Raw genomic sequence first — 24,748 nt, forward strand, 5'->3', positions numbered from 1 at the left:
AGTAATCAACCAGGGAAGCCCCAGCACCACCGGATACGCAGGAGAGTCGATCAGATATAGCTGAATCGTCTCCTCATGACCCCCCTGCGTCTCCATTCTAAGTGGCGCTGTGACCTCCCTAATCAACCCCGATCCCAACGGACGGCTATCTAGGGCATGTACAGGGAAGGGATTTTTAACAGGAAGGAGAGGAATCCCTAACTCTATACAAAATTTTCGATCTACAAAATTCCCAGCTGCGCCTGAATCTACTAGCGCCTTATGCTGGGAACGAGGTGCAACCTGTGAAAAACAAACAGGTATGGTTAGGTGCACGACAGAGAGCTCTGGGTAAGTGGGGCGCCTACTCACCTGGAAGGACTCCCCAGTGTGTGGCCTGCCGTCTCGTCCCCCTGGAGACCCTCCCCAGCACCTAGCCGCAGTGTGTCCTCCACGGCCACAGTTGGTGCAGGGGACAGCCCCCCTCGGACTCCTTCTCCTCCGTTCTCTAGCGCCAGCCCCCCGAGCTCCATAGGACTCGGCTCGGAGGTGCTGGAGGGTGGAATGGGCGACCCCCACCCAGGACATCCGCGGGTGGCCAGCAGGGTGTCTAGACGAATGGCCATGTCAACCAATTGGTCAAACGTGAGAGTGGTGTCCCTGCAAGACAACTCTCTACGGACGTCCTCCCGGAGGCTGCAGCGGAAGTGGTCTATGAGGGCCCGCTCATTCCACCCTGCATCTGCCGCTAGAGTCCGGAACTCCAGTGCAAACTCTTGGGCGCTCCTCATCCCCTACCGGAGGTAGAATAGACGCTCTCCCTCTGCTTTCCCCTCCGGTGGATGGTCGAACACAGCCCGGAAGCGGCGGGAGAACTCCGCATATGTGATCGTTGCGGCGTCTATCCTCCTCCATTTGGCCCACTCCAACGCCTTACCGGTGAGACAGGAGATGAGGGCCGAAATGCTCTCGTGTCCCGAGGGCACCGGGTGTACGGTGGCTAGGTAGAGTTCGACTTGTAAAAGGAAACCCTGACACCCGGCAGCGGTGCCATCATACGCCCTCGGGAGCGAGAGCCGAATCCCACTGGGTTCCGGAGGTTGGACAGGTGGACTGACCGATGGTGGTGGTGTGGTAGGTGGAGGCGTGGGTACCCCGCTGGTCTCCCATCTACGGAGGGTATTCATCACTCCATCGAGAGCGTTCCCGATCCGGTTGATTCTGTCCTCCTGTCCACGAAGGCGCTCCTCGATTACCTCGGCGGGTGAGGCTGCTCCTGCTGATTCCATGGAGATCGGTGTGTAATTCTGTCAGGTTCGAGCGTGGATGTGGTATGGAATCAAGCGCAGGACAACAGAGGCTTCGTTCAACAGTCTTTAGTGAAGACACGAAAACAAGACACACGGCTAAATACAAGCCGGAAGGCAAGCGAACTTTACGCACACTGAGTACAGTTCAAAATACAAAACAAAATGCGCACACTGTGCGGACACGCTCTCCAAACAAACACGAGAGAGAGAAGTACTAGCAGCCCTTGCTGACATAAGAAACAATTACACACAACCATGACAAAACCCAAGAGAACTTATAGGACACATAATTAACACTAACAATGAACAGGTGTACAAACAGACCAAACCAAACAAACATCGAAACATAGAACGGTGGCAGCTAGTACTCCGGAGACGACGACCGCCGAAGCCTGCCCGAACAAGGAGGAGGAGCAGCCTCGGCCGAAACCGTGACAGTTTAAATGTATTTGGCTAAGGTGTATGTAAACTTCCGACTTCAACTGTACATTACGATCAATATATCTCTCTTCTATGTGTTGTGTTGTTTCCCCCGAAGGCAAGGCCCAACTCAGGAATGTTGAGTTCTAACACTCTGGCCAGGACGGATAGACAGACTACACTGACCCTCGCTACTCTGTGGCATTTCAACTCACCTTTAACTGTAAACAGCACACCTACAGTGGGGAGAACAAGTATTTGATACACTGCCGATTTTGCAGGTTTTCCTACTTACAAAAAATGTAGAGGTCTGTAATTTTTTATCATAGGTACACTTCAACTGTGAGAGACGGAATCTAAAACAAAAATCCAGAAAATCACATTGTATGATTTTTAAGTAATTAATTTGCATTTTATTGCATGACATAAGTATTTGATACATCAGAGAAGCATAACTTAATATTTGGTACAGAAACCTTTGTTTGCAATTACAGAGATCATACGTTTCCTGTAGGTCTTGACCAGGTTTGCACATGTGGTATCTGAGGAATTTATGACTTTGCTAATGGTTTCAAAGGGTCTTAGAGGATATTGACTTAGCTTAAGGGGAGCACCTGGAGAGTAGTTTTATAGGGGCACCCCATAAAACAGAGGAAGTCTGTTAGGTGGAGTCCTGGGATTGGTCTGTAGGGGAAAACACCCATATTATGTTACATAGGGCATAGGATAAATACCACGGTTAAAACAGAGGATGGGGAGAATAACATATTACAGATTGGAGCCGGTTATTCTCCAGATATCGGCAGATATCTGTAAATTGACGCTGGAATCCTTTGATATAAATAAACCTTTATAATCAAAGTACAGTGTCAGCGGATTTCCTTGTTTTCACAGCATCTCAGCATAGTTTTCTCGACACCACAAAATGGCGACGAGGTATTTGGTCGTGTTGCGTCTTTTCTCAGCGTTCCATTCATGGGCGCCGAGCTGACTCTCTCTCCAGAGTCCGGCAGATAAGGGTGAGTTTTCTCACTACTTTGGGCACTGGTTAGTTCGTGTGTCTGTGTGTGTGCGTTGAATGAATGCACCGTTAAGAACTTGCGTGTGTGCTTTGCTGTTATTTGCTGTGGGATAGGAGTCCGTTCTAAATTTCTAGATGTGTTTGCGCTGGTAACAACGCAAACAGGGGGGAGTGTCTATAGGGATATTTTGCTTGAATAAAATTCAAAAAGAATACAAAGGATGGAAAGGCCAGGAACTAAGGAAAATGTATACAAATTAGGGCATCGCGAATCTAGGAAAGCCCTCTAACGAGGCGAATATTAGGATGGGCCGAAAATCCTAAAAGCACATTAGGTGGGTTTAGGTCAGTCCCGGGGACTGTGGGTTGTGGTATATACATTCAGTTGCAAGTTACCGCTCAACTTATGGTTGACGAATTATATGTTTGATGTAACCGCTCATTGAATATCCGCGGAACTCGAGGTAGCATGAATTTAGGGACAAAGGAAAAAAATGGCGCAATGATAGTAGCATGCTTAGGGGTCAGTAGGAACGGAAATAAGCCTCTTAAACTGTATGTATGTGTGTGTAGAAGAGAGTAGGATTTGTGTTCTATGTTTTGTGAGCTCTGTTAAGTGTTACTGTTTGTCTATGGGGGAAAGAGAGGAGGTACAGCGGGACTGTCTACTTTCTGTTGTTTAGCTGGGAGAGAGCTGCTTGAGAGCTCCCTCCACTCTGAAATCGCACTGGTGAATGTACTACGCATGCGTGTGATTTTATTAGTTTAGAGTTACGTAGAGCAAATGTGCCACTCCTCTGCCTGCACTGAGCTGCTGGGTGACGCAGACTCGGAGCAGACAGAGGAAATTTAGACACGAATGGAGTGTTCTGTTTGTTGAATCGGCTGTTGCTTAATGATGAAACTATTTGATTGAGATCTATTGAATTGATAAATGAGAGATATGTTGATGGATTAAAAATAATTAAATAAATAAATAAAATAAAATGTTATTGAGCTATTTATACTATTCCTGAGTTAAGTTGTTTGCTTATTTCTTCGAGTGAATGTGACTAGAGGAATATTGAATGGTTGAAATACCCAGTGAGTGCATAAAATACTAAATTCTTGTCTGTTTCTTTGTTCTTCTGTGATATGAGAGACGATAAGAAGGAGGAGACAGAGAGAGAGAGGAAGTGCTGACGAGTGCATCATGCGACAGAGTGTGCTGCAACGGATCAAGTCAAATCAAGGCTAGTACTGTTCTATTCACAAAACGTACCTTCCCATAGAGGATATTTTGGGTGCCTAGCATATTTGATGTTATGACAATTTGACAAGGACTTAGCAACAGACTGATCAATTGATGTAATTAAAAATTGCATTTTTGAGTTTTTGTGCATGAGTGGGTTTGATTAGAGTTGAGTGGGGAAATCGAGCACTGACATTATTCTGTAAAATTAAGGTAATTGGGTGCTTATTAAGCAATGGGGTTTGTGAGTGCTGTAGTGTTGCTGGATTATAGGTCTTTATTTTTTTGGATTGCTCTAAGGTGACTACTTTCATTTACTTTTCCTGATGGGATGTGGTAAGATTGCCACTAATCAATAATTTGGTAAAATAAAATAAAATAAAATAAAATGAATAAATAAGTAAATTGATGAAGAAATTAATAAATTAATTGATTCATTAATTAATTTGGGGAAGAAAAAAAAAATGAGCGAACCATAGGCTACATAGTCTAAAATAATGAAATAATTCACAATAAAGGAATATAAAAGAGTTGTTACAAGGGAAAAAAGGACATCAAAACTATGAAAGTAATTACTCCTGTTGATGTAGTAGAAAATAGTAATCCTTTAGTTAATGGTATTGCAAGGTTATCTGGAATAGGGAATAAACGTTGGCATGACATTGAACAACCATGGCTAGTGGAAGGGATTCTTAACCCTGACGTCATCAACATGATGAAAGTGATTGAATAATAGAGAGAGGAGAAGCAGAAACGACCATAACGATGAATCCAAAACTCCAAAAGTAGGAAGAAAACGAGATGTCTGGAAACTAAGGGTGGAGTGAGGTTCAGGAAGATGGAACTTGAAGATGATGATGATGATGATGATGATCAGAGTGATTGAGAAGAGATCATGGGTGGATATGACTCTGCTCTGTGATCAGAAGGAAGTTGGCAAGAGAGGAAAGAAGGGGTGATGGAAGTTGAAGGAAGAAGAAGGATACTAGAGATTCGATCTCTGATGAAAGTGAAGATGGATAAAGCGATGAAGATTTGGAGATTAAAGGTGCTTCATATTCAAGAGGATTTTATCCTACAATGACTAGCACAGAAGAAATAGAAAGAGATATAGACCGATGCGGATCATGCCTGGATAAAGCGAATAATTTAGAAGAGACAAAGAGAACTGGAAGATCAACTCAAGAAGCTGAAGATACAGAAGAGAAGAAAAAACTGCTGAGAAAAGGATCCCAAGAATTGGAGAAGAATAATACATTGAGGAAAGGAAAGAGAGCACAAGTAAGAAGATGATGCCAGATGATATTTCGAGGATAGAACCTAGAATATAAGCCTTTGAAGAATACCGATATGTCAGATATACTTGAGAAGCTGTCTACTCTTCAAGATGGAGCATATCCTTGGATTTCAAAAATTTGAAGAAATTATGGTGGGAACATAGTCTGCCATAGGAGACATTAAGAGACTTTTGGCTAATCTCCTTGGGATTCCAGATATGGAATAAATATTTCAGAGAGCGGGACTTAATAGATATGTGGGGACTGAAGTGAATGACCCTGAATTGTTGGCTGCAAGTAGAAATAGGCTGTGGAGAGCACTGAAAGATACGTTTCCAACAAATGTGCATTCTGACAACATTCTGATTGATCCACTAGGACAACAAGAAAATCTGAGAGCCTATGTGTCAAGAGTTCATCAAGTGTGGAGAAATATTATTGGAAATGATCCAGATGTGAGTCAAATTGAGAAGTCAATTTTGAGAGCTAAACTGCAGATGGGACTGCCCTCACAAGTAAGGAGCAAACTGGCAGAGGTGGTTGGACTTGGAAGCATGACAAAAGGTGTCTATAGAGATTATATAGCCCATCAAGTGGATCTGTACAGGAAGAAGGAACACAACTAGAAAGAACAGGACCAAGAAACTCTCAGAAAACTTGATGAAATACAACTGGGGGGAGAATAAGAAGGAGAACAAAAGCTTTGGTTATGAAGAATCAGTGTGCACCAAATCAACAATCACTGCCACAGCTTCAACTGAACAAGGTCAAATGCAATTGTACCAGCCACAACTAGTGGTACAAGTTGTTTCATATCCGTAGATAGTTTCTGGACTGAAAGAATTGGAGAGGAAGAGGACGAGAAGACTTAGAAAGAGGAAGAGGAGGAAGATTTAAGCCATACTTCCAGCAATCTTGAGAAGTGTGTTATTATTGTGGACAGGTTGGTGACTTTGCTGTGAGTGTAATGGGCCAGAAGGAAACATAAGAGGGAATTTCAGAGGAAGATACAGGTGCAAGTCAAGATCATCTGGAGGACAGGTGAACCCTTATAGGGGCAAGGAGCAAGGATTCTAGGGGTGCCTAGAAGATCCGAAAGGGGGGTGTCAGCTGGTAGCACCAGTTAGGGGAAAAAGATCCAACAATTGAGGTGAAAATAAACAATGGACTATGGGAAGTGATGATGGATAGCAGAAAGGCTTTTATCTGTGTTCAGCCTGAAGAGGTTACACATCTCACTATGTCAAATCAACTAATTAGGATAGGGATTTGAGGGAGTAAAACAGTTGATTACTCTTAAGGAACCAATTGAGCTCTGCTATGAAAATCTGAAAATTACAATACCCATACTGGTATCAGAACATATACCTATTGCATTGTTGGGAAGAGATGCATTGTGGAAATTGAATTGTACAATAAGATGTACACCAGACAGCTGTCTGGTAGAAGTGCAAAAGGAAAAGGTTTACCAATTGTTGATGATGACAGAGATGGATTTGTCTACAGTATTCTGGATTGGAAATCTCAGTGAAGATTTTTAGGAGGCAGACCTCCTTGGAAGAATCAGTATCCATTGAAAGAAGAAGCAATCCAAGGGATTGAACGAGAAATTGAAGGACTTTCAAAAGCAGGTGTTTTGAAGACAATAGAAAAAATCGTTAGAGTAGGAATCAATTGTTGTTTGGGAGAAACCATGAGGGGTTGATAGTAGCGCCTCTGGACCTATTAGGTCTGATAATTTAGGAAGCTAGGGGTTAGCTAATGTTGCAAGGGGGGAGATTAGGAGAAAGATTATAAAGGAGTAGGGTTTTTTGGGAACCATATTTGATTGAATAGATTGACTATGTCATAGGCAGGAGGACAATCTGTCTGAAAAATAATGTTTAAAAGGGGTGACTGTTATTCTTGGTTACATTCCTACACCAAGAGGTGAATAAGATGTCAAACTAAGCTAAAAGATGCTCAATCGTTTGCCAAGTTTTTGTGTAAAGAAATCATAAGCAGGTGGGGACTTCCGGATCACATATCCTAAAATTAGTGGGAAAGGAATTTGTGGATAAATCAGTGAAATGGTCTTTGGGAAAAATTAGGGAAAAAGTCAGACTAAAAAGTTAGGAAAACTAGGGTTGAAGGAACTCTAGGACAGTCAGCTAAGCTTCAATGTTAGTAGGAAAGAGAGAGAGAACAGTGGTGAAGGGAAATGTAGAGTTCAGTGGGAAGATAGATATGGCAGAAGTTTAGATCTGTTAGGAGCAGTTGCATTGAGAAAGTATGCATTGCTGAATGATGAGAGAAGATTGAGGGTGATTGTAGTCTCTATGTGTACAATTCCCAGCAGGGGGGTCAAGGTGATTATAAATGTAATTTTTATAATCAACAGTTTGAAAGTGAGGGATTAGAGTTGGGACTGAGAGTTAATGTAGAGACACTAGTGGTGATAGATGGAAATACAAGTAAAGAGTTCAAAGCTTTGGGGAAAATGGATGAATCAACAACAATGACATCAACACTTCAGCCTATTAAAACAACAGTGAGAAGCAATTCAACTCTTTCAACATTGACAGTTATTAAAGCTATAAATATATCACATTTGATTACAAGGGAGCCAATCGCTCCAGCACCAATTTTAGAGGAAAAGACTGTCATTAGGGTTAGGATGGGTGGTACAGCTCATCTTCCTTGTAGATGTGAGAGAAGGAATGTGTAGAGGTGAGATTCCTCTCATGTGGAGAGATAATTATGGAGAAGAAGTGTTGTTATGAGGATAAGAAGTAGAAGCTGTTTCACCTAGTGAAAGGAAGTATATTTTGTACAACGATATGAAGTGGAAGAGGGTTATGAGTGATTGCTAACTTATTTTGAGTAATGTTAGAGGGAGAATGCTATCATGGAGGTACAGGATGAGTTGTTTGTTTTTAATGGAAGACAAGGAGATATATCTGATTAATACAGCTCGTTAGGGAAGAGAGAAACTAAATGGAAGGCATATGGATTTGATTCTTCTGTTTGGAAATTAAAGATGGATGGGCAGGTAGGAATCTTTAGTTCAAGAAGTTAACTCATTCTGTAAGATCAGTGAGGAATCTTGAGGGTAAATGTCTGTTGAGAATTTCAGCACTAGGAACATGGGGTTGAATCTTAGAGAAGGTAGCTCAACATCTATAAAGTATGTGTCAATCTTATGCTTTATAAGGGCTGTTGTATCAGAAACAATCATTAAGAGAAAATAATGTTGTTGTCGAAGCATTTGTTTAGGCCTAGGTTTAAGTGTTCTTGGTTAAAATGAATTAACCTATGTGAATTTGTTAGATAGGAAGGAAAATCAGTTAACAGCGCTTCATGAAGCATTGGAGGTGAAACCCGTGAGGGCTAAAAGCTGTTTTTGTTGAAATAAAACATATGATGGAAAGAGGATGTTTAGGGGAATATCAGATGGTGATATATGATGACTTTGGGTAAGCATGAACATAAGGTTAGTAATGAGAAATATAATGTAACTTTTGATGTTTCATTTAGTAAGAAGAGCAGGATTTTGATGGTGAGAGAAGTTTTTGCATGGTAATGTGATTATTGGGAATTTTAGAGATATTTAGGGGTTTGTGGGGAGAAAGAATATATATTCTTACCCTATGGATGGAAAGGATGTTGTTACATGTTGAAGTTGAAGCTTCCATATGAGGTTTTTAAAATTAAAAGAGGGGAAGCATGGGGAAAGAGATAAATCTGATTCTGAAAGAGAGAAGTTTAATAGTCTGGAAGCCTACCATTGGAGGATAAGTCTAGGAGAGAAGTGGGGACTTTTTTCCATGGTATGGTGTAAAATTTGGGAAGATAACATAGATAATATTACCTATACTTTGAAGGGTGTTGCAAATGAAACGATAAGAGGGTTTAACCTTCTGTCAAGACTCAAAGGAGTATTGATAGATATCAATTTGGAATTTTTCACATGTTTTTAAATATTATGGTGATAGTTAGTATTTTGTGATGAATCAAAGGGGGGAAATGGTATGTGATTCATTTTATATATAATTTTACATATAATGTTTAGTTGATATTGATGTTTTAATTTGAATGTGTTGTTTTGCAAAATATACTGTTTGGTCTTTTCTTTTCTTCCAGAAGCATATGGGGGAATGTGTAGAGGGGATTCAAATACTCAAACATGGACAATATGAAGGGACAATATGAAGGGACAATATGAATGGACTGGAGGAAGTGGAACAAGGAAGGTGTGGAAAGGTTCAGATTCCATCATCGAAGTTGCATTGGAAGTCGACACTGCTGAGGAGATGAAGTGTAGTGGACTACATTCCAGTGTCTGCAATGATATATAGACATATTTGCAAGTGTAATACATAATTTGTGTCATATTCTTTCTGTATTAATTTTTGAAGAATTATATTTGCTATTATTGGGTACATGTGGGGATCTCAGATGTTTTTGTTTATTTTGTGGATGCTTAGGGATATTGGGTCTAGGCAGGGATAGAGAGAATCCACAGGAGGGTCCGATGGGTCGACCAGCCTGAATGTGGACATTTTTGATTGTATTTTGTTTGCTGAGGCTTTCATGTGTATTCAAATTGCATCATAGTTTAAAATGCATTGATAAAGATGTATGAATTGATCTGGAGTACTTAGGTGGTTGCCTGGGGCAGAGGGGCCGTGAGAGAATTTTTGTCTTGATTGATTGATGGATATTTGGAAAGAAAGCTGCCAGACAGGTTTTTCGCTATCACACTCCATAAAGATTTGTTCATATTTCATAGAAAGGTATTTACACTCCATAGAAAAATGTGTTTTTGGTTTATTGTTAAAAGTTACTCAATAAGAGAAAAATTGTTATTTGTCATAAGGGGGGAAATATGTGGTATCTGAGGAATTTATGACATTGCTAATGGTTTCAAATGGTCTTAGAGGATGTTGACTTAGCTTAAGGGGAGCACCTGGAGAGTAGTTTTATAGGGGCACCCCATAAAACAGAGGAAGTCTGTTAGGTGGAGTCCTGGGATTGGTCTGTAGGGGAAAACACCCATATTATGTTACATAGGGCATAGGACAAATACCACGGTTAAAACAGAGGACGGGGAGAATAATATATTACAGATTGGAGCCAGTTATTCTCCAGATATCGGCAGATATCTGTAAATTGACGCTGGAATCCTTTGATATAAATAAACCTTTATAATCAAAGTACAGTGTCAGCGGATTTCCTTGTTTTCACAGCATCTCAGCATAGTTTTCTCGACACCACACACACACTGCAGCAGGGATTTTGGCCCACTCCTCCATACAGACCTTCTCCAGATCCTTCAGGTTTCGGGGCTGTCGCTGGGCAATACAGACTTTCAGCTCCCTCCAAAGATTTTCTATTGGGTTCAGGTCTGGAGACTGGCTAGGCCACTCCAGGACCTTGAGATGCTTCTTACGGAGCCACCCCTTAGTTGCCCTGGGTGTGTTTCGGGTCGTTGTCATGCTGGAAGACCCAGCCACGACCCATCTTCAATGCTCTTACTGAGGAAAGGAGGTTGTTGGCCAAGATCTCGCGATACATGGCCCCATCCATCCTCCCCTCAATACGGTGCAGTCGTCCTGTCCCCTTTGCAGAAAAGCATCCCCAAAGAATGATGTTTCCACCTCCATGCTTCACGGTTGGGATGGTGTTCTTGGGGTTGTACTCATCCTTCTTCTTCCTCCAAACACGGCGAGCGGAGTTTAGACCAAAAAGCTATATTTTTGTCTCATCAGACCACATGACCTTCTCCCATTCCTCCTCTGGATCATCCAGATGGTCATTGGCAAACTTCAGACGGGCCTGGACATGCGCTGGCTTGAGCAGGGGGACCTTGCATGTGCTGCAGGATTTTAATCCATGATGGCGTAGTGTGTTACTAATGGTTTTCTTTGAGACTGTGGTCCCAGCTCTCTTCAGGTCATTGACCAGGTCCTGCCGTGTAGTTCTGGGCTGATCCCTCACCTTCCTCATGATCATTGATGCCCCACGAGGTGAGATCTTGCATGGAGCCCCAGACCGAGGGTGATTGACCGTCATCTTGAACTTCTTCCATTTTCTAATAATTGCGCCAACAGTTGTTGCCTTCTCACCAAGCTGCTTGCCTATTGTCCTGTAGCCCATCCCAGCCTTGTGCAGGTCTACAATTTTATCCCTGATGTCCTTACACAGCTCTCTGGTCTTGGCCATTGTGGAGAGGTTGGAGTCTGTTTGATTGAGTGTGTGGACAGGGGTCTTTTATACAGGTAACGAGTTCAAACAGGTGCAGTTAATACAGGTAATGAGTGGAGAACAGGAGGGCTTCTTAAAGAAAAACGAACAGGTCTGTGAGAGACGGAATTCTTACTGGTTGGTAGGTGATCAAATACTTATGTCATGCAATAAAATGCAAATTAATTACTTAAAAATCATACAATGTGATTTTCTGGATTTTTGTTTTAGATTCCGTCTCTCACAGTTGAAGTGTACCTATGATAAAAATTACAGACCTCTACATGCTTTGTAAGTAGGAAAACCTGCAAAATCGGCAGTGTATCAAATACTTGTTCTCCCCACTGTAGGTGTGCTTATCATACCTCAAGTAGATCCATCATAACTGGAAATTAAAAAAAACCTGGCCCTGATTGTAAAATGAGACAAGATTTCCATTGTTTTGCAACAAGTAAACAATGTTAATAAAAGTGTAATGTGGTATCTGAACTCACTTTTCAGTGTTTACAACATATGAGTGTATTCTGTGAGCATGTCTTCACTAGATCGATTAGAAATGCTGTAAAATATGTAATACAAAAGTGTAATATGTGGTATTTCTTCCCTCAAGATATCAGGAAATTAGTCCTACATCCAGCGATGTGCTTTCCATAACAGACGTGTTGAAAGTTGACGATAATGTCGTCTTCTACACAGTTGGCGAAGGTAGCTTATTTTTTTACTTCTATGCTGTATACCTCCATTTAAGACCTTACATCTCCAGTATATCACAAACTATATCACAAATGATAAAAACATCAGAGTGGTGAATGCAACATGTCTGTAATGACAATATCGCAATGTAGCACTGATGACAGGTATCACAGTGTGGGGCAGTAAGAACAGTAGGAACCTGGTGTCGTGACGTGACTTACTTTAATGTATGACTGTTATTTATCGAATCACCTATTTATGTTTAATTGTCACTCGGTTAAATTAATAATGTAACAATTAACTCATTAGGAATTTGGGGCACCACGGAAGAAGTTGTTTAATGAGTTACCATCTCCCGAATTAAACTCTTAGAAGATATATATGTTATATGTCGATAACAGTCATTAAATAATGACCTCTTATCAGTCTCATTCTGAATGTCGCATAATCCTTGAACCTGCAAGAACCCTAACCTTATTGATGAATCAGCAATACACAAATTGGCTTAATTATTTATTTACTAACTAAATAATAACACAATACAAACACACACACATAGGTTATTGATTACTAACGTAATACAATGAAAACAGGCCCCTAGTGGACTGGACTAACATCAGCATGAATGCTTGGGTAGAAGGAGGGACAGAGTGGAAGGGAGAGAGAGATTCAAACTATCGTGGTTACTTTCGAGACCACAGTAATCATAATACTTATGCACCCTAATAATGCTCATTCGGATTAGAAATGCAACATGTATTTACGTGTAGCTGTCCTCAATAGTTGAGTTGATGATGTAGGACTCTGGTTTTCCCACCAGAGATCCCAATGTCCTTGGTAGAGTTTCTGGTCGTAGTGCTGGTTAGAATGGATACTTCAGATGTACCAGCGGTTGTCGGAGAGGAATTGTCCTTTCCAACTCGTGTCTTGAGTGAAAGTTCTCTAGACGACTGTACATGCCAGCTACAGACTGAAATTATAAGGTCTAGTGCATTGTCTTCTTCTTCACCTCGTGTAGAGGTTGAGAGTTTCAGAGTTTCTCCATTTCAAACGTGTGGACTAACATCTCACGTTTTCTGGTCTTTCTGGTCTTGTAGAAATTCAACCATTTGCAACATTTAGCTCACGCTTCACGTCTGCTGGTCTAAAGGTTGATTTGTTTTTCAAGGCTTTTTATGCACTCGGGGTAAAAGGGGCGTTCCATCATGTTTACACGATTTCTGATGTCACTCGGGGCGTGACTAGTCAAAAACTATTATCTCATTAGAAGACCAAAATCACATTCCTATCTTCACCAAAATACTTTCATACTTAATCATATATTTTATACAACATTTAGATGTAAACTTGATAGAATATGTACACGTTCCGAGTTAGTTATTACTTGATACCATCCTTAATGACAAAATAATAAACAATATGACATGATTATTCTTAGATTCCCACTGACCATTTCCCACATTATTTTAAGTAGGAATATTGTTTCATTATCCACTTTTGGATGTTGGAGTCTTGGCAGGAAGACTTCCTTTGTCTCACAGGGAAATGCTTTCTTCCCATACTAGAGACCAAAATGAGTCATTTTCTGCAAACTATTTATGAACGGCTGTTACAGTGGTTTGCGAAAGTATTCACCCCCCTTGGCATTTTTCCTATTTTGTTGCCTTACAACCTGGAATTCAAATGGATTTTGGGGGGGATAGTATCATTTGATTTACACAACATGCCTACCACTTTGAAGATGCAAATACTTTTTTTGGGTGAAACAAACAAGAAATGAGACAAAAAAACAGAAAACTTGAGTGTGCATAACTATTCACCCCCCCAACGTCAATACTTTGTAGAGCCACCTTTTGCAGCAATTACAGCTGCAAGTCTTTTGGGGTATGTCTCAATAAGCTTGGCACATCTAGGCACTGGGATTTTTGCCCATTCTTCAAGGCAAAACTGCTCCAGCTCCTTCAAGTTGGATGGGTTCAGCAATCTTTAAGTCATACCACAGATTCTCAATTGGATTGAGGTCTGGGCTTTGACTAGGCCATTCCAAGACATTTAAATGTTTCCCCTTAAACCACTCGAGTGTTGCTTTAGCAGTATGCTTAGGGTCATTGTCCTGCTGGAAGGTGAACCTCCGTCCCAGTCTCAAATCTCTGGAAGATGGAAACAGGTTTCCCTCAAGAATTTCCCTGTATTTAGCGCCATCATTCCTTCAATTCTGACCAGTTTCCCAGTCCCTGCCGATGAAAAACATCCCCACAACATGATACTGCCACCACCATACTTCACTGTGGGGGTGGTGTTCTCGGGGTGATGAGAGGTGTTGGGTTTGCGCCAGACATAGCGTTTCCTTGATAGTGAAATAGCTCAATTTTAGTCTCATCTGACCAGAGTACCTTCTTCCATATGTTTGGGGAGTCTCCCACATGCCTTTTGGCGAACACCACTCTTCCGTAAAGCCCAGCTCTGTGGAGTGTACGGCTTAAAGTGGTCCTATTGACAGATACTCCAATCTCCGCTGTGGAGTTTTGCAGCTCCTTCAGGGTTATCTTTGGTCTCTTTGTTGCCTCTCTGATTAATGCCCTCCTTGCCTGGTCCGTGAGTTTTGGTGGGCGGCCCTCTCTTGGCAGGTTTGTTGTGGTGCCATATTCTTTCAATTTTTTTATATTGGATTTAATGGTGCTCCCTGGGATGTTCAAAGTTTTTGATATTTTTTTATAACCCCAACCCTGATCCGTACTTCTCCACAACTTTGTCCCTGACCTGTTTGGAGAGCTTCTTGGTGACGCTTGCTTGGTGGTGCCCCGTGCTTAGTGGTGTTGCAGACTCTGAGGCCTTTCAAAATAGATGTATATATACTGAAATCATGTGACACTTAGATTGCACACAGGTGGACCTAATTTAACTAATTATGTGACTTCTGAAGGTAATTGGTTGCACCAGATCTTATTTAGGGTGATTTGAAGGAGTCAGGCGCAGGAGGGTAAATCACAGAATAACAGGATTTATTCTGGAATACAGAGTTAAGCAGTAATGCGTCAAAACAGTCCAGTGTGCAAAACAGGCGGACTGGAACCAACAAGGCACACGGGGAAAATAACTTGGCAATACAAAATACAAGGAGCTCAACCGAGCTACACTCTCCTCACAATAAACAATCACACACAAAGACAAGGGGCAGAGGGAACACTTATACAGGTACTGATGAGGGGATATGAACCAGGTGTGTGTAATAAACAAGACAAAACAAATGGAATGATGAGATGAGGAGCGACAGTGGCTAGATGGCCGGTGACGACGAACGCCGAAGCCTGCCCGAACCAGGAGGCAGCTTCGGAGGAAGTCGTGACAGTACCCCCCCCCCCCCCCCCCCCCCCTTGACGCGCAGCTCCAGCAGCACGTCGACACTGGCCTCCTGGGACGGCCAGGAGGACGCGGAGCAGGGCGAGCCGGATGGCGATGGTGGAAATCCTGCAACAGGGAGGGATCGAGGATATCCCTCACCGGGACCCAGCACCGCTCCTCCGGACCGTACCCCTCCCACTCCATGAGGTACTGAAGGCCCCCCACCCGATGCCTCGAATCCAGGATGAAACGGACAGAGTACGCCGGGGCCCCCTCGATGTCCAAAGGAGGCGGAGAGACCTCCTGCACCTCAGACTCCTGGAGCGGACCAGCCACTACCGGCCTGAAGAGAGACACATGGAACGAGGGGTTAATACAATAATCTGGCGGGAGTAATAACCTATAGGTAACCTAGTTTATTCTCCTCAGGACTTTGAACGGCCCCACATACCGTGGGCTCAGCTTCCGGCAGGGCAGGCTGAGGGGCAGATTCCAGGTCGAGAGCCAGACCCGATCACCCAGTACAAAGACCGGGGCCTCACTGCGGTGGCGGTCAGCGTTGGCCTTCTGACGAGGCACGGCGCATTGGAGGTGGATGTGAGCGGCGTTCCACGTCTCCTCCGCGCGCCGAAATCAGTCATCCACCGCAGGAGCCTCAGTCTGGCTCTGATGCCACGGTGCCAGAACCGATTGATAACCTAAAACACATTGGAATGGCATTAGGTTAGTGGAGGAGTGACAGAGAGAGTTCTGGGCATATTCGGCCCATGGCAAGAACACCAACCACTCCCCCGGCCGGTCCTGGCAGTAGGACCGCAGGAATCTACCCACATCCTGATTCACCCGTTCCACCTGCCCATTAGACTCGGGGTGAAAACCAGAGGTCAGGCTAAGCCAAGGTAGGTCACCAGTACTTTCCGGTCAGGCAGCGCACTGTACGACCGATACCTGGGTGCCCAGCTGGACACTGAGGTAGAGATGGCTCTGTGCGTAATGCCTGCTCTATATCCACGTCCATCGCCCATACTACCAGCGCCACAATGCAGGAGGCCGGGAGAATGGGGGTATTGTCTCTGGGCCTCTCCTCTGTGTCGTACAGCCGTGACAGTGCGCCTGCCTTCATGTTATTCGTACCCGGTATGATAGTGTAAAATCAAACTGGGTGAAGAATAGGGTCCACCTGGCCTGGCGAGGGTTCAGCCTCCTCGCTGCCCAGATGTACTCCAGGTTACGGTGGTCCGTCCAGACGAGGAAAGGGTGTTTCGCCCCCTCGAGCCAGTGCCTCCACACGGTCAGGGCTCGGACAACAGCCAACAGCTCCCGATCACCAACGTTGTAGTTCTGCTCCGCCGGGCTGAGCTTCTTGGAGAAGAAGGCACAGGGGTGGAGCTTAGGTGGCGTGCCCGAGCGTTGATACAGGACCGCGTCTATTCCTACCTCGGACACATCCACCTCCAATACGAACGGTAGTGATGGATCGGGGTTGGCCAGTACCGGGGCTGAGGTGAACAGACCCCTCAGGTTACTGAAGGCCCCTGTCACCCTCAGCAGACCAGCGGAGCCGGGACGGCCCACCCTTCAACAGAGATGTGATGGGAGTTGCGACCTTGCCAAAGCCCCGGATAAACCTCTGATAGTAGTTGGCAAAGCCAATAAAGCGCTGCACCTCCTTTACCGTGGTGGGAGTCGGCCAATTACGCATGGCTGAAATGCGATCTCCCTCCATCTCCACACCTGAGGTGGTAATGCGGTATCCGAGGTAGGAGACAGACTGTTGGAAAAACAGACACTTTTCTGCCTTGGCATAAAGGTCATGTTCCAACAGTCGGGCCAGCACTTTGCGAACCAGGGACACATGCTCGGCATGCGTAGCGGAATACACCAGAATGTCATCGATGTAGACCACTACACCGCGACCAAGCATGTCCCGAAACACCTCGTTCACAAAGGACTGGAAGACGGATGGAGCATTCATCACCGTAAGGCATCACCAGGTATTCGTAATGCCCAGTGGTTGTGCTGAATGCTGTCTTCCACTCGTCCCCCTCTCCACTCGTCCCCCTCTCGGACACGCACCAGGTTGTACGCACTCCGGAGATCTAATTTTGTGAAGAAGCGCGCCCCATGGATTGATTCGATCACAGATGAAATGAGGGGTAGAGGATAACTAAATTGTATCGTTCCCTTGTTCAGTGATCGGTAATCAATGCAAGGGCGCAGACCTCCGTCTTTCTTCTTCACAAAACGGGCAGGCCCCGTCCAGGTCGTGTGGTCATTAGATCATGTAGTGTTCCTGTGCGCGCATTTGTGTCCCCACAGATGAGCACATTTCCCTGGGCCTGGAAATGGCACATCTCTTCCTCAAGGGTGGGGAATATCTCCTCTGAGTAATATGGGGATTCTGAGGGGGGATATATATTGTTGTTATATAGATATGACATTTGTTTATTGTTAATCTCCCTGTGACCCAGGTGGCCAGTAAAGAGGTGACCAGGGACGAGCCTAAAGTCCTAGCAGTGGCCAGCGTGTCCAATCTGATGGTGATGGTGGAGCCTGAGGCAGGGGTGTACGAGGGCCCCCTCAGCCAGCAGCCCAGCCTAATGGCTGTGGATGAGCAGGTAAGACTTTGGTTCCGTCCCACATAGCACCTTATTCTCTATTTAGAGCATTACTTTTGACCAGGGCCCATAGGGTTCTGGTCAAAAGTAGAGCACTATATAGCCAATTGAACTTAATTGACATTATTATATTATCAAACTGCTAGCTCAAGTGTTTCATATGGGAAGACGTCACAGGGACTTCCTGGTTAAATGAAGGTTAGATTTTTTAAAAAGAAGGATAATATAGAAATCTATTTGTTGGTCTCATCTGAATGTCTTCTTTGTAGAGTTATGTCCCTTTTGTCTGTCTCTCATTTTTATTTATTTCAATGCACTCACTGTAGCTCTTTGCAATTATTTTTCAATGAAAAGTGCATTATAAATTGAATGTATTATTATTGTTCTCTGTAGTGACTGTAACATCTGTCTCCAGGTTAACTCAGTGGGAGTGACGTCCCTCACCGTCACAGCAACACTGAAAGACTTTACTGGCATGGAGGTGACTGGACTGGAGGGAAACACCACCATGCTCTTTGACAGCTGCTGGGCTAACTTCACAGATCTGGCCATCCTCACCAGTGGTATGCCCTCTCAGCAAATGATTAAAGAACAGTCTAGAGTTACAAATATGCACTCCCTTGTAGTCACATAGGGCAATGGGTCCTTTACAATTTCCTGTTTTATTTTTATTATATTTGAAAGGGTATGCTTCACCACTTATTACAATTGTCAATGATACAAATAACTGTCAATTGTAAAATCATAACATAATCTAAATGTTTTACACACATCAATTCCATCTATCTCCGTTTCAACATGCTCATGTCTTTTTCCATCCTCTGTAGGTGAGGACATGACCCTGGCCTTCACTCTGATCAACTGGAACACTCAGTCGTGATCCTTCTCTGTCAAGGCCACCCTGAGCACTGTGACCCCTCTGGCTAGCATTGAGTCACCCACCACCACCTCCACTGCAGGCCCAGACACTACCACAGATATGGTCTCCAACACTGACTCTAACAGCATCTTTGACTCCAGCTCCGCTCTCTCATCAGGCACGCTCTGTCTGGTTAGCGTTATCTATGCACTGAGCCTCCTGTTTCTAGGGACGTAAGACTTTAAGTTCTGGTCTAGTCTGTAAGGATGTTACAAATACCTAAGAATTATGAATAAGTCCATGTAATGAAGGACATTTCTGGAATATTCTTTGAAATAATGCACATAATGGGATGAAATCAGGATGTTGATTTTTTTTTTTTGGACTTGTTTATGTATTTTAAATTAATATATTCATGCATATCATGTTCTGTAGGCTACCTCTTTTTGGGTCCATGACAGTGTTTGTTCTGAAAAAATATATACTGTATCAGGAGACTACCCAGATGCAGACAGTGTTGAAACAACAAAAGTTTATTACAAAAACAGGGGGCAGGCAAACGACAGGTCAAGGGCAGGCAGAGGTCAGTAATCCAGATCAGAGTCCAAAAGGTACAGAACGGCAGGCAGTCTCAGGGTCAGGGCAGGCAGAATGGTCAAAACCGGGAAAACTAGAAAACAGGAACTTGAAAAAGACAGGCGCAAGGGGAAAAACGCTGGTAGGCTTGACGAAACAAAACGAACTGGCAACAGACAAACAGAGAACACAGTTATAAATGCACTGGGGATAATGGGGAAGATGGGAGACACCTGGAGGGGGATGGAGACAATCACAAAGACAGGTGAAACAGATCAGGGTGTGACCATTTTTACAATAACAAACCAGAAAACAGACAGATTTGGAGCTTCTGTTGATGAATCTATTACTTTAACTATCCTACTGTGTAATGTTTGGTGATTGTTGAATCCAAATTATCTTTCTATTAAATGCTATTGTTGAAACATCACAAAATGTGACTTATTTATTTGTTCCTGATTCCACCTTCCAACATGGCGATGTATCGCTCAGTTTTTGGATCAACTTACTGTTATACTTTTTTTGCAGTGGTACTTAAGTAAAATGTAAAAAGTACTACTTAAGTAGTTTTTTGGCGTATCTGTACTTGACTATTTCAACTTTCACTTTTACTTCACTACATTGCTAAAGAAAATAATTTACTTTTTACTCCATACATTTTCCCTGACGCCGAAAAGTACTTGTTACATTTCGAATGCTTAGGACAGAAAAATTGTCCAATTCAGGCACTTATCAAGAGAATATCCCTGGTCATCCCTACTACCACAGATCTGGCAGACTCACTAAACACACATTTGTAAATGTTGGAGTGTGCCCCTGCCTATCCGTAAATGAACAAGAAAATGGTGCCATCTGGTTTGCTTAATATAAGGAATTTGAAATTATTTATACTTTTACTTTTTAGTATATTTTAGCAATTACATTTACTTTTGATACTGCTGTGACTTGCTTCCATTCAGCCACAAGAGCGTTAGTGAGATCGGGCACTGATGTTAAGCGATTAGGCCTGGCTTGCAGTCGGTGTTCCAATTCATCCCAAATGTATTCGATTGGGTTGAGGTCAAGGCTCTGTGCAGTCCAGTCAAGTTCTTCCACACCGATCTCGACAAAGCATTTCTGTACGGACCTCGCTTTGTGCATGGAGGCATTGTCATGCTGAAACAGGAAAGGGCCTTCCCCAAACGAACTGACTTGTTGGAAAGGTGGCATGCTATGACGGTGCCACGCTGAAAGTCACTGAGCTCTTCAGTAAGGCCATTCTACTGGCAATGTTTGTCTATGGAGATTACATGGCTGTGTGATCAATTTTATACACCCTTCAGCAACGGATGTGGCGGAAATAGCCGAATCCATTAATTTGAAGGGATGTGTCCACATACTTTTGTTTATACAGTATAGTTTATATTTAAAACCAAATACTTTTAGACTTTTACTCAAGTACTGGGTGACTTTCACTTTTACTTGAGTCATTTTCTATTAAGGTATCTTTACTCTTACTCAAGTATGACAATTGGGAGTCCTACTTTTTCCACCACTGCTCTTTTGAAGTGGATGCTTGTCATGCGGACGTATGATAAGATGCTGTCCTTGGTGCTGAAAGCAGCATCGAAAGTTGTTTTATTTCTGTTCAAGAGCATGCGTAGTTTATTCACTAGGGGGCGGAAGACTCCATAAATTGTAATAGGCCCTTTCTTGAGGAATGCGCTGGAATGGCTGGAGAGACTCAATCATGTCTGGATATTAGATGTAGCCTAATGTCAACAAGGAATGCTGTTGATATGAATAATTTCTTAATACAACAGAACTCACCGTTGATGTTTAAGAACTGTGTCATGGGAAGGAGAGGTGAATGTGCCAACATTTGAAGTGAACAGAATACACGAATGAATGTGAAGAAGTACACCTGCTGAAGGTAACACATGATAGCTAAGAAATACATGACGGCTGTTTTGAAGTCTGTTGTGTCAGGCTCCTGGACGTCTTTGTATTTGACCATGTCTTTACCAGAATAGTAAACTAGGACATGATGCTTTGATTGCTTTCCTACCTTGATGATATGTTAGAACCCGCTGGCCCACTATTAGCAGCGAGTGAGTACCAAGCTGGGCGTGTTTTTGCGCTACTTTTAGCCCAGTTGACGATTCGATGTAGTGCACACTGTGAAAGTCGTCACTTGTTGAAAGTGGATGAAGAGTCCAGCTTCGATAGTGCCCGTGGTCCCTCCGCCACATATTAGGCATCTACTCTGCCACATATTAGGCATTTCGCTGAGGTTTTTTATCAATCTATTTCTTGTTGAAGATTATGGATTTCTATCAAATAACCACATTTTACGCGGTCCTCACATGTGCATGGGATTTACCATGTTTTCAGTCATTTACTATTTTCCTTCCGTCTGCCTCAAAGAGCAGCAAGGTGCCGAAGGGATTTGATGTACAAGAGGCAAAATATTTCAAAGATATCTACTCATCCTCATCATCATCCTCATCGAATGAGCGGCATTACAAGGGTGGTCTCAAAGATTCAATTGAACCACACGACTACATGCTTTCAATTTATAAGACTTTCTCTACAGCCGAAAAATTGGGGCTAAACGCAAGTTTCTTTAGGTCATCAAAAGTAGCTAACACTATAGCAAGTTTTGTGGATATTGGACAAGGTATGTAAAACCATTTAAGACACGTTTAAAATAGTAGTTTACGTTGCGAATGTTTCTCTCATTCACTCACCATGCTGTAGCCTAGTAACTGTGATATGAATGTTTGTGTAATGGAGCCACATTCCTGACTGTCTGTGTCTGACTATATGTGTCAGTCATGTTTTATCTCTAGTGAATAGAAAATCCCTAATCTACAATCAATCTACAAGATTGAACTAATCCTCCATTTAATGCTAAAATACTAATATTTGCAGCCTATTATATTATAGGTGGACTGTTTTGAAATTGTCATTGTGATTTTCATAAACTGAAGATAAACAATGGAAAAAAATCCTATTGAAGTGAAAGTAATCTCTTTAAAGAATGCTCTGCCCCGAAAAAGTATCTGACTGCAATTATTTAATGCCTTTCACAGATGACCTCCCACTCTCCCCTTTGCGAAGACAGCAGTATCTGTTTGACGTCTCAACCCTTTCAGACAGAGCCGAGGTGCTGGGGGCTGAGCTGAGGATATACACCAAAGTGTCTGGGAATTTCAGGATGTCGGAAACAGAGCCAGTGGAAATTCAGCTACTCTCCTGCCGCTCTCAGCAGCTGCTGGATTCCAGAGCGTTGGATCTTCAGGAGTCCCATCGGCCCAGATGGGAGGTGTTGGATGTGTGGGAAATATTTAAGGACAGGGATCACCTCACACAGGGGAGCCAGTTCTGTCTGGAGGTCAAGGCCATGCTGGACAACCCTGAGAGGGAGCTTGACTTGCATCATCTGGGCTTTCACCGAAATGGTCGCTCACAGCAAAAGAAGGCAATTTTAGTGGTGTTCACCAGGTCCAAGAAGAGACAGACCCTTTTCAGCGAAAGGAGAGAAGGAAGGACATTGATGGGCCCTGGGGAAAAGGGGAAAGAGAGGGACCCTCGTTCTAATTCCAAAGCCAGCCGGAGACGCAGGATGGTGATATTGAAGAATCGCCACGGGAAGAGGCATGGCAAAAAGTCAAAATCGAGATGCAGCAAGAAGCCGTTGCACGTGAACTTCAGAGAGTTGGGCTGGGACGATTGGATCATCGCTCCTCTGGATTATGAGGCGTACCACTGTGAGGGCGTGTGTGACTTTCCTCTGAGGTCACATCTAGAGCCCACAAACCATGCCATCATCCAGACCCTTATGAATTCTATGAACCCCAGCAACATGCCTCCTAGCTGCTGTGCCCCGTCCAAACTCAGCCCTATCAGTATTCTCTACATCGACTCAGGAAATAATGTGGTGTATAAGCAGTATGAGGACATGGTGGTTGAGTCGTGTGGTTGTAGGTAATGCCTTTTTGGAAAGGCTGTGTATTGAGTGGGAATGAAATGTGATCCTCAGGGCCTGTCTGGTGTGAAGGCAATACTTTAAGCTACCAGATAACTAGGGTTGCGTCCCAATTGGCACCCTATTTGCTATGTAGTGCACTGCTTTTGATCCATAGGGCTCTGGTCAAAAGTAGAGCACTATATAGGCAATAAGGTGTCATTTGGTACGCAGTTGAACATAGAGCATTTTCTAATATTGTAAAATGGTGTGGTGGGATTAATAAGCACCTGCCGCAAACTAATTCATGTTAATTTCTTCTTCCCTGGTCTGGTTCTCAGTTTAAGCCTGGCAAGTGAGGCTACTTCTTCCCTGAACCCTGTCACATGTTTTTATTTACCAATTAATGGGAGGGACACCTCCAAACACCCAGCAAATGACTGAAAATAAAAAGTAGTCATATCAATGTAAAAACATCAGTCAAATAGCAGAAGTCCGTTCATGGCTCCTTGACTTGGCCTTTGACTCGAGAGGATGCTTGAGTGCTACTCAGAAGGTAAAGCCTTATTGAGCTGCAACGTCTGTGTACTTCAAGTGCACTTCCACCAAAAATGCCCCCAGGCTTAGCCTACTTAGCCAAGGGCTCAGCATGTGTGCCAAATGGCACCCTATTCCCTACATAGTGTAGTGCACACAATATATAGGGTTACATTTGGGACGTAGTCATGTTGTGGTTAGAATACAAGGTGAAAAAATTATGCCCATGGGCCTTTTCCTGTAATGCACTGATATTCATATTACCATATGTAAGTACTTGATATGGAAATTATAATTTATGTTCTATCAATAAGTTATTATATTTTTGTTGTTGGAGTTTGCTGTTGGGGTTTAACACCTATCGTGTTTTGGTCCTGTACAAGATTGTACTTCAGGTCCCATAAATGAACAACAAGTTGGAAGGCTTAACAAAGTCTTCATAAACCCTGTGTAGATGCTTCAGAACTTATTTATTAATAAGAACATTCATACTATGAAAAAGGTAACATACTGTATGGGGTTTGTAAAGCATCTATGAAGAACCTATAAATTATGGGTTCAGAAAGTCTTAAAAGTTGTTGTTTGTTTAAAGAGGGACCATATTTTAAAACTTTTAAGATTGTATTTTGTAAACCTGATGGTGTAGATTAGAACAAGCAAAGAATGAGGGAGCCTTAACTGTTAAAATAGGAAATGATCACCAGTCAGAAA

At 43.1% G+C, this 24,748-nt stretch overlaps 1 protein-coding gene and 1 pseudogene across 2 annotated transcripts in view; both read left to right on the top strand.

Annotated features, from left to right (window-relative positions):
* LOC311107203 (fibrocystin-L-like) overlaps positions 1–18,996 on the top strand; it is an 80,918-nt pseudogene extending 61,922 nt beyond the window's left edge. The window contains exons 27-30 of the transcript in view: positions 1,828–1,910; positions 17,970–18,116; positions 18,532–18,679; positions 18,944–18,996. The product of the transcript in view is annotated as a fibrocystin-L-like (transcript). The remainder of the gene's footprint in view (positions 1–1,827; positions 1,911–17,969; positions 18,117–18,531; positions 18,680–18,943) is intronic.
* A 2,859-nt stretch (positions 18,997–21,855) lies between these two features.
* On the top strand, positions 21,856–23,524 carry LOC311117070 (growth/differentiation factor 6-B-like; the record flags this gene model as incomplete). Its single annotated transcript, XM_084157480.1, has 2 exons — positions 21,856–22,210; positions 22,626–23,524. 2 exons carry the CDS (start codon positions 21,856–21,858, stop codon positions 23,522–23,524), a joined length of 1,254 nt encoding a protein of 417 aa, XP_084013606.1.
* Between the last annotated feature and the right edge of the window lie 1,224 nt (positions 23,525–24,748).

The sequence above is a fragment of the Coregonus lavaretus genome, assembly GCF_964263955.1.
Source record: "Coregonus lavaretus genome assembly, chromosome: 3".
In the NCBI taxonomy this organism is placed as follows: Eukaryota; Metazoa; Chordata; class Actinopteri; order Salmoniformes; family Salmonidae; genus Coregonus; species Coregonus lavaretus.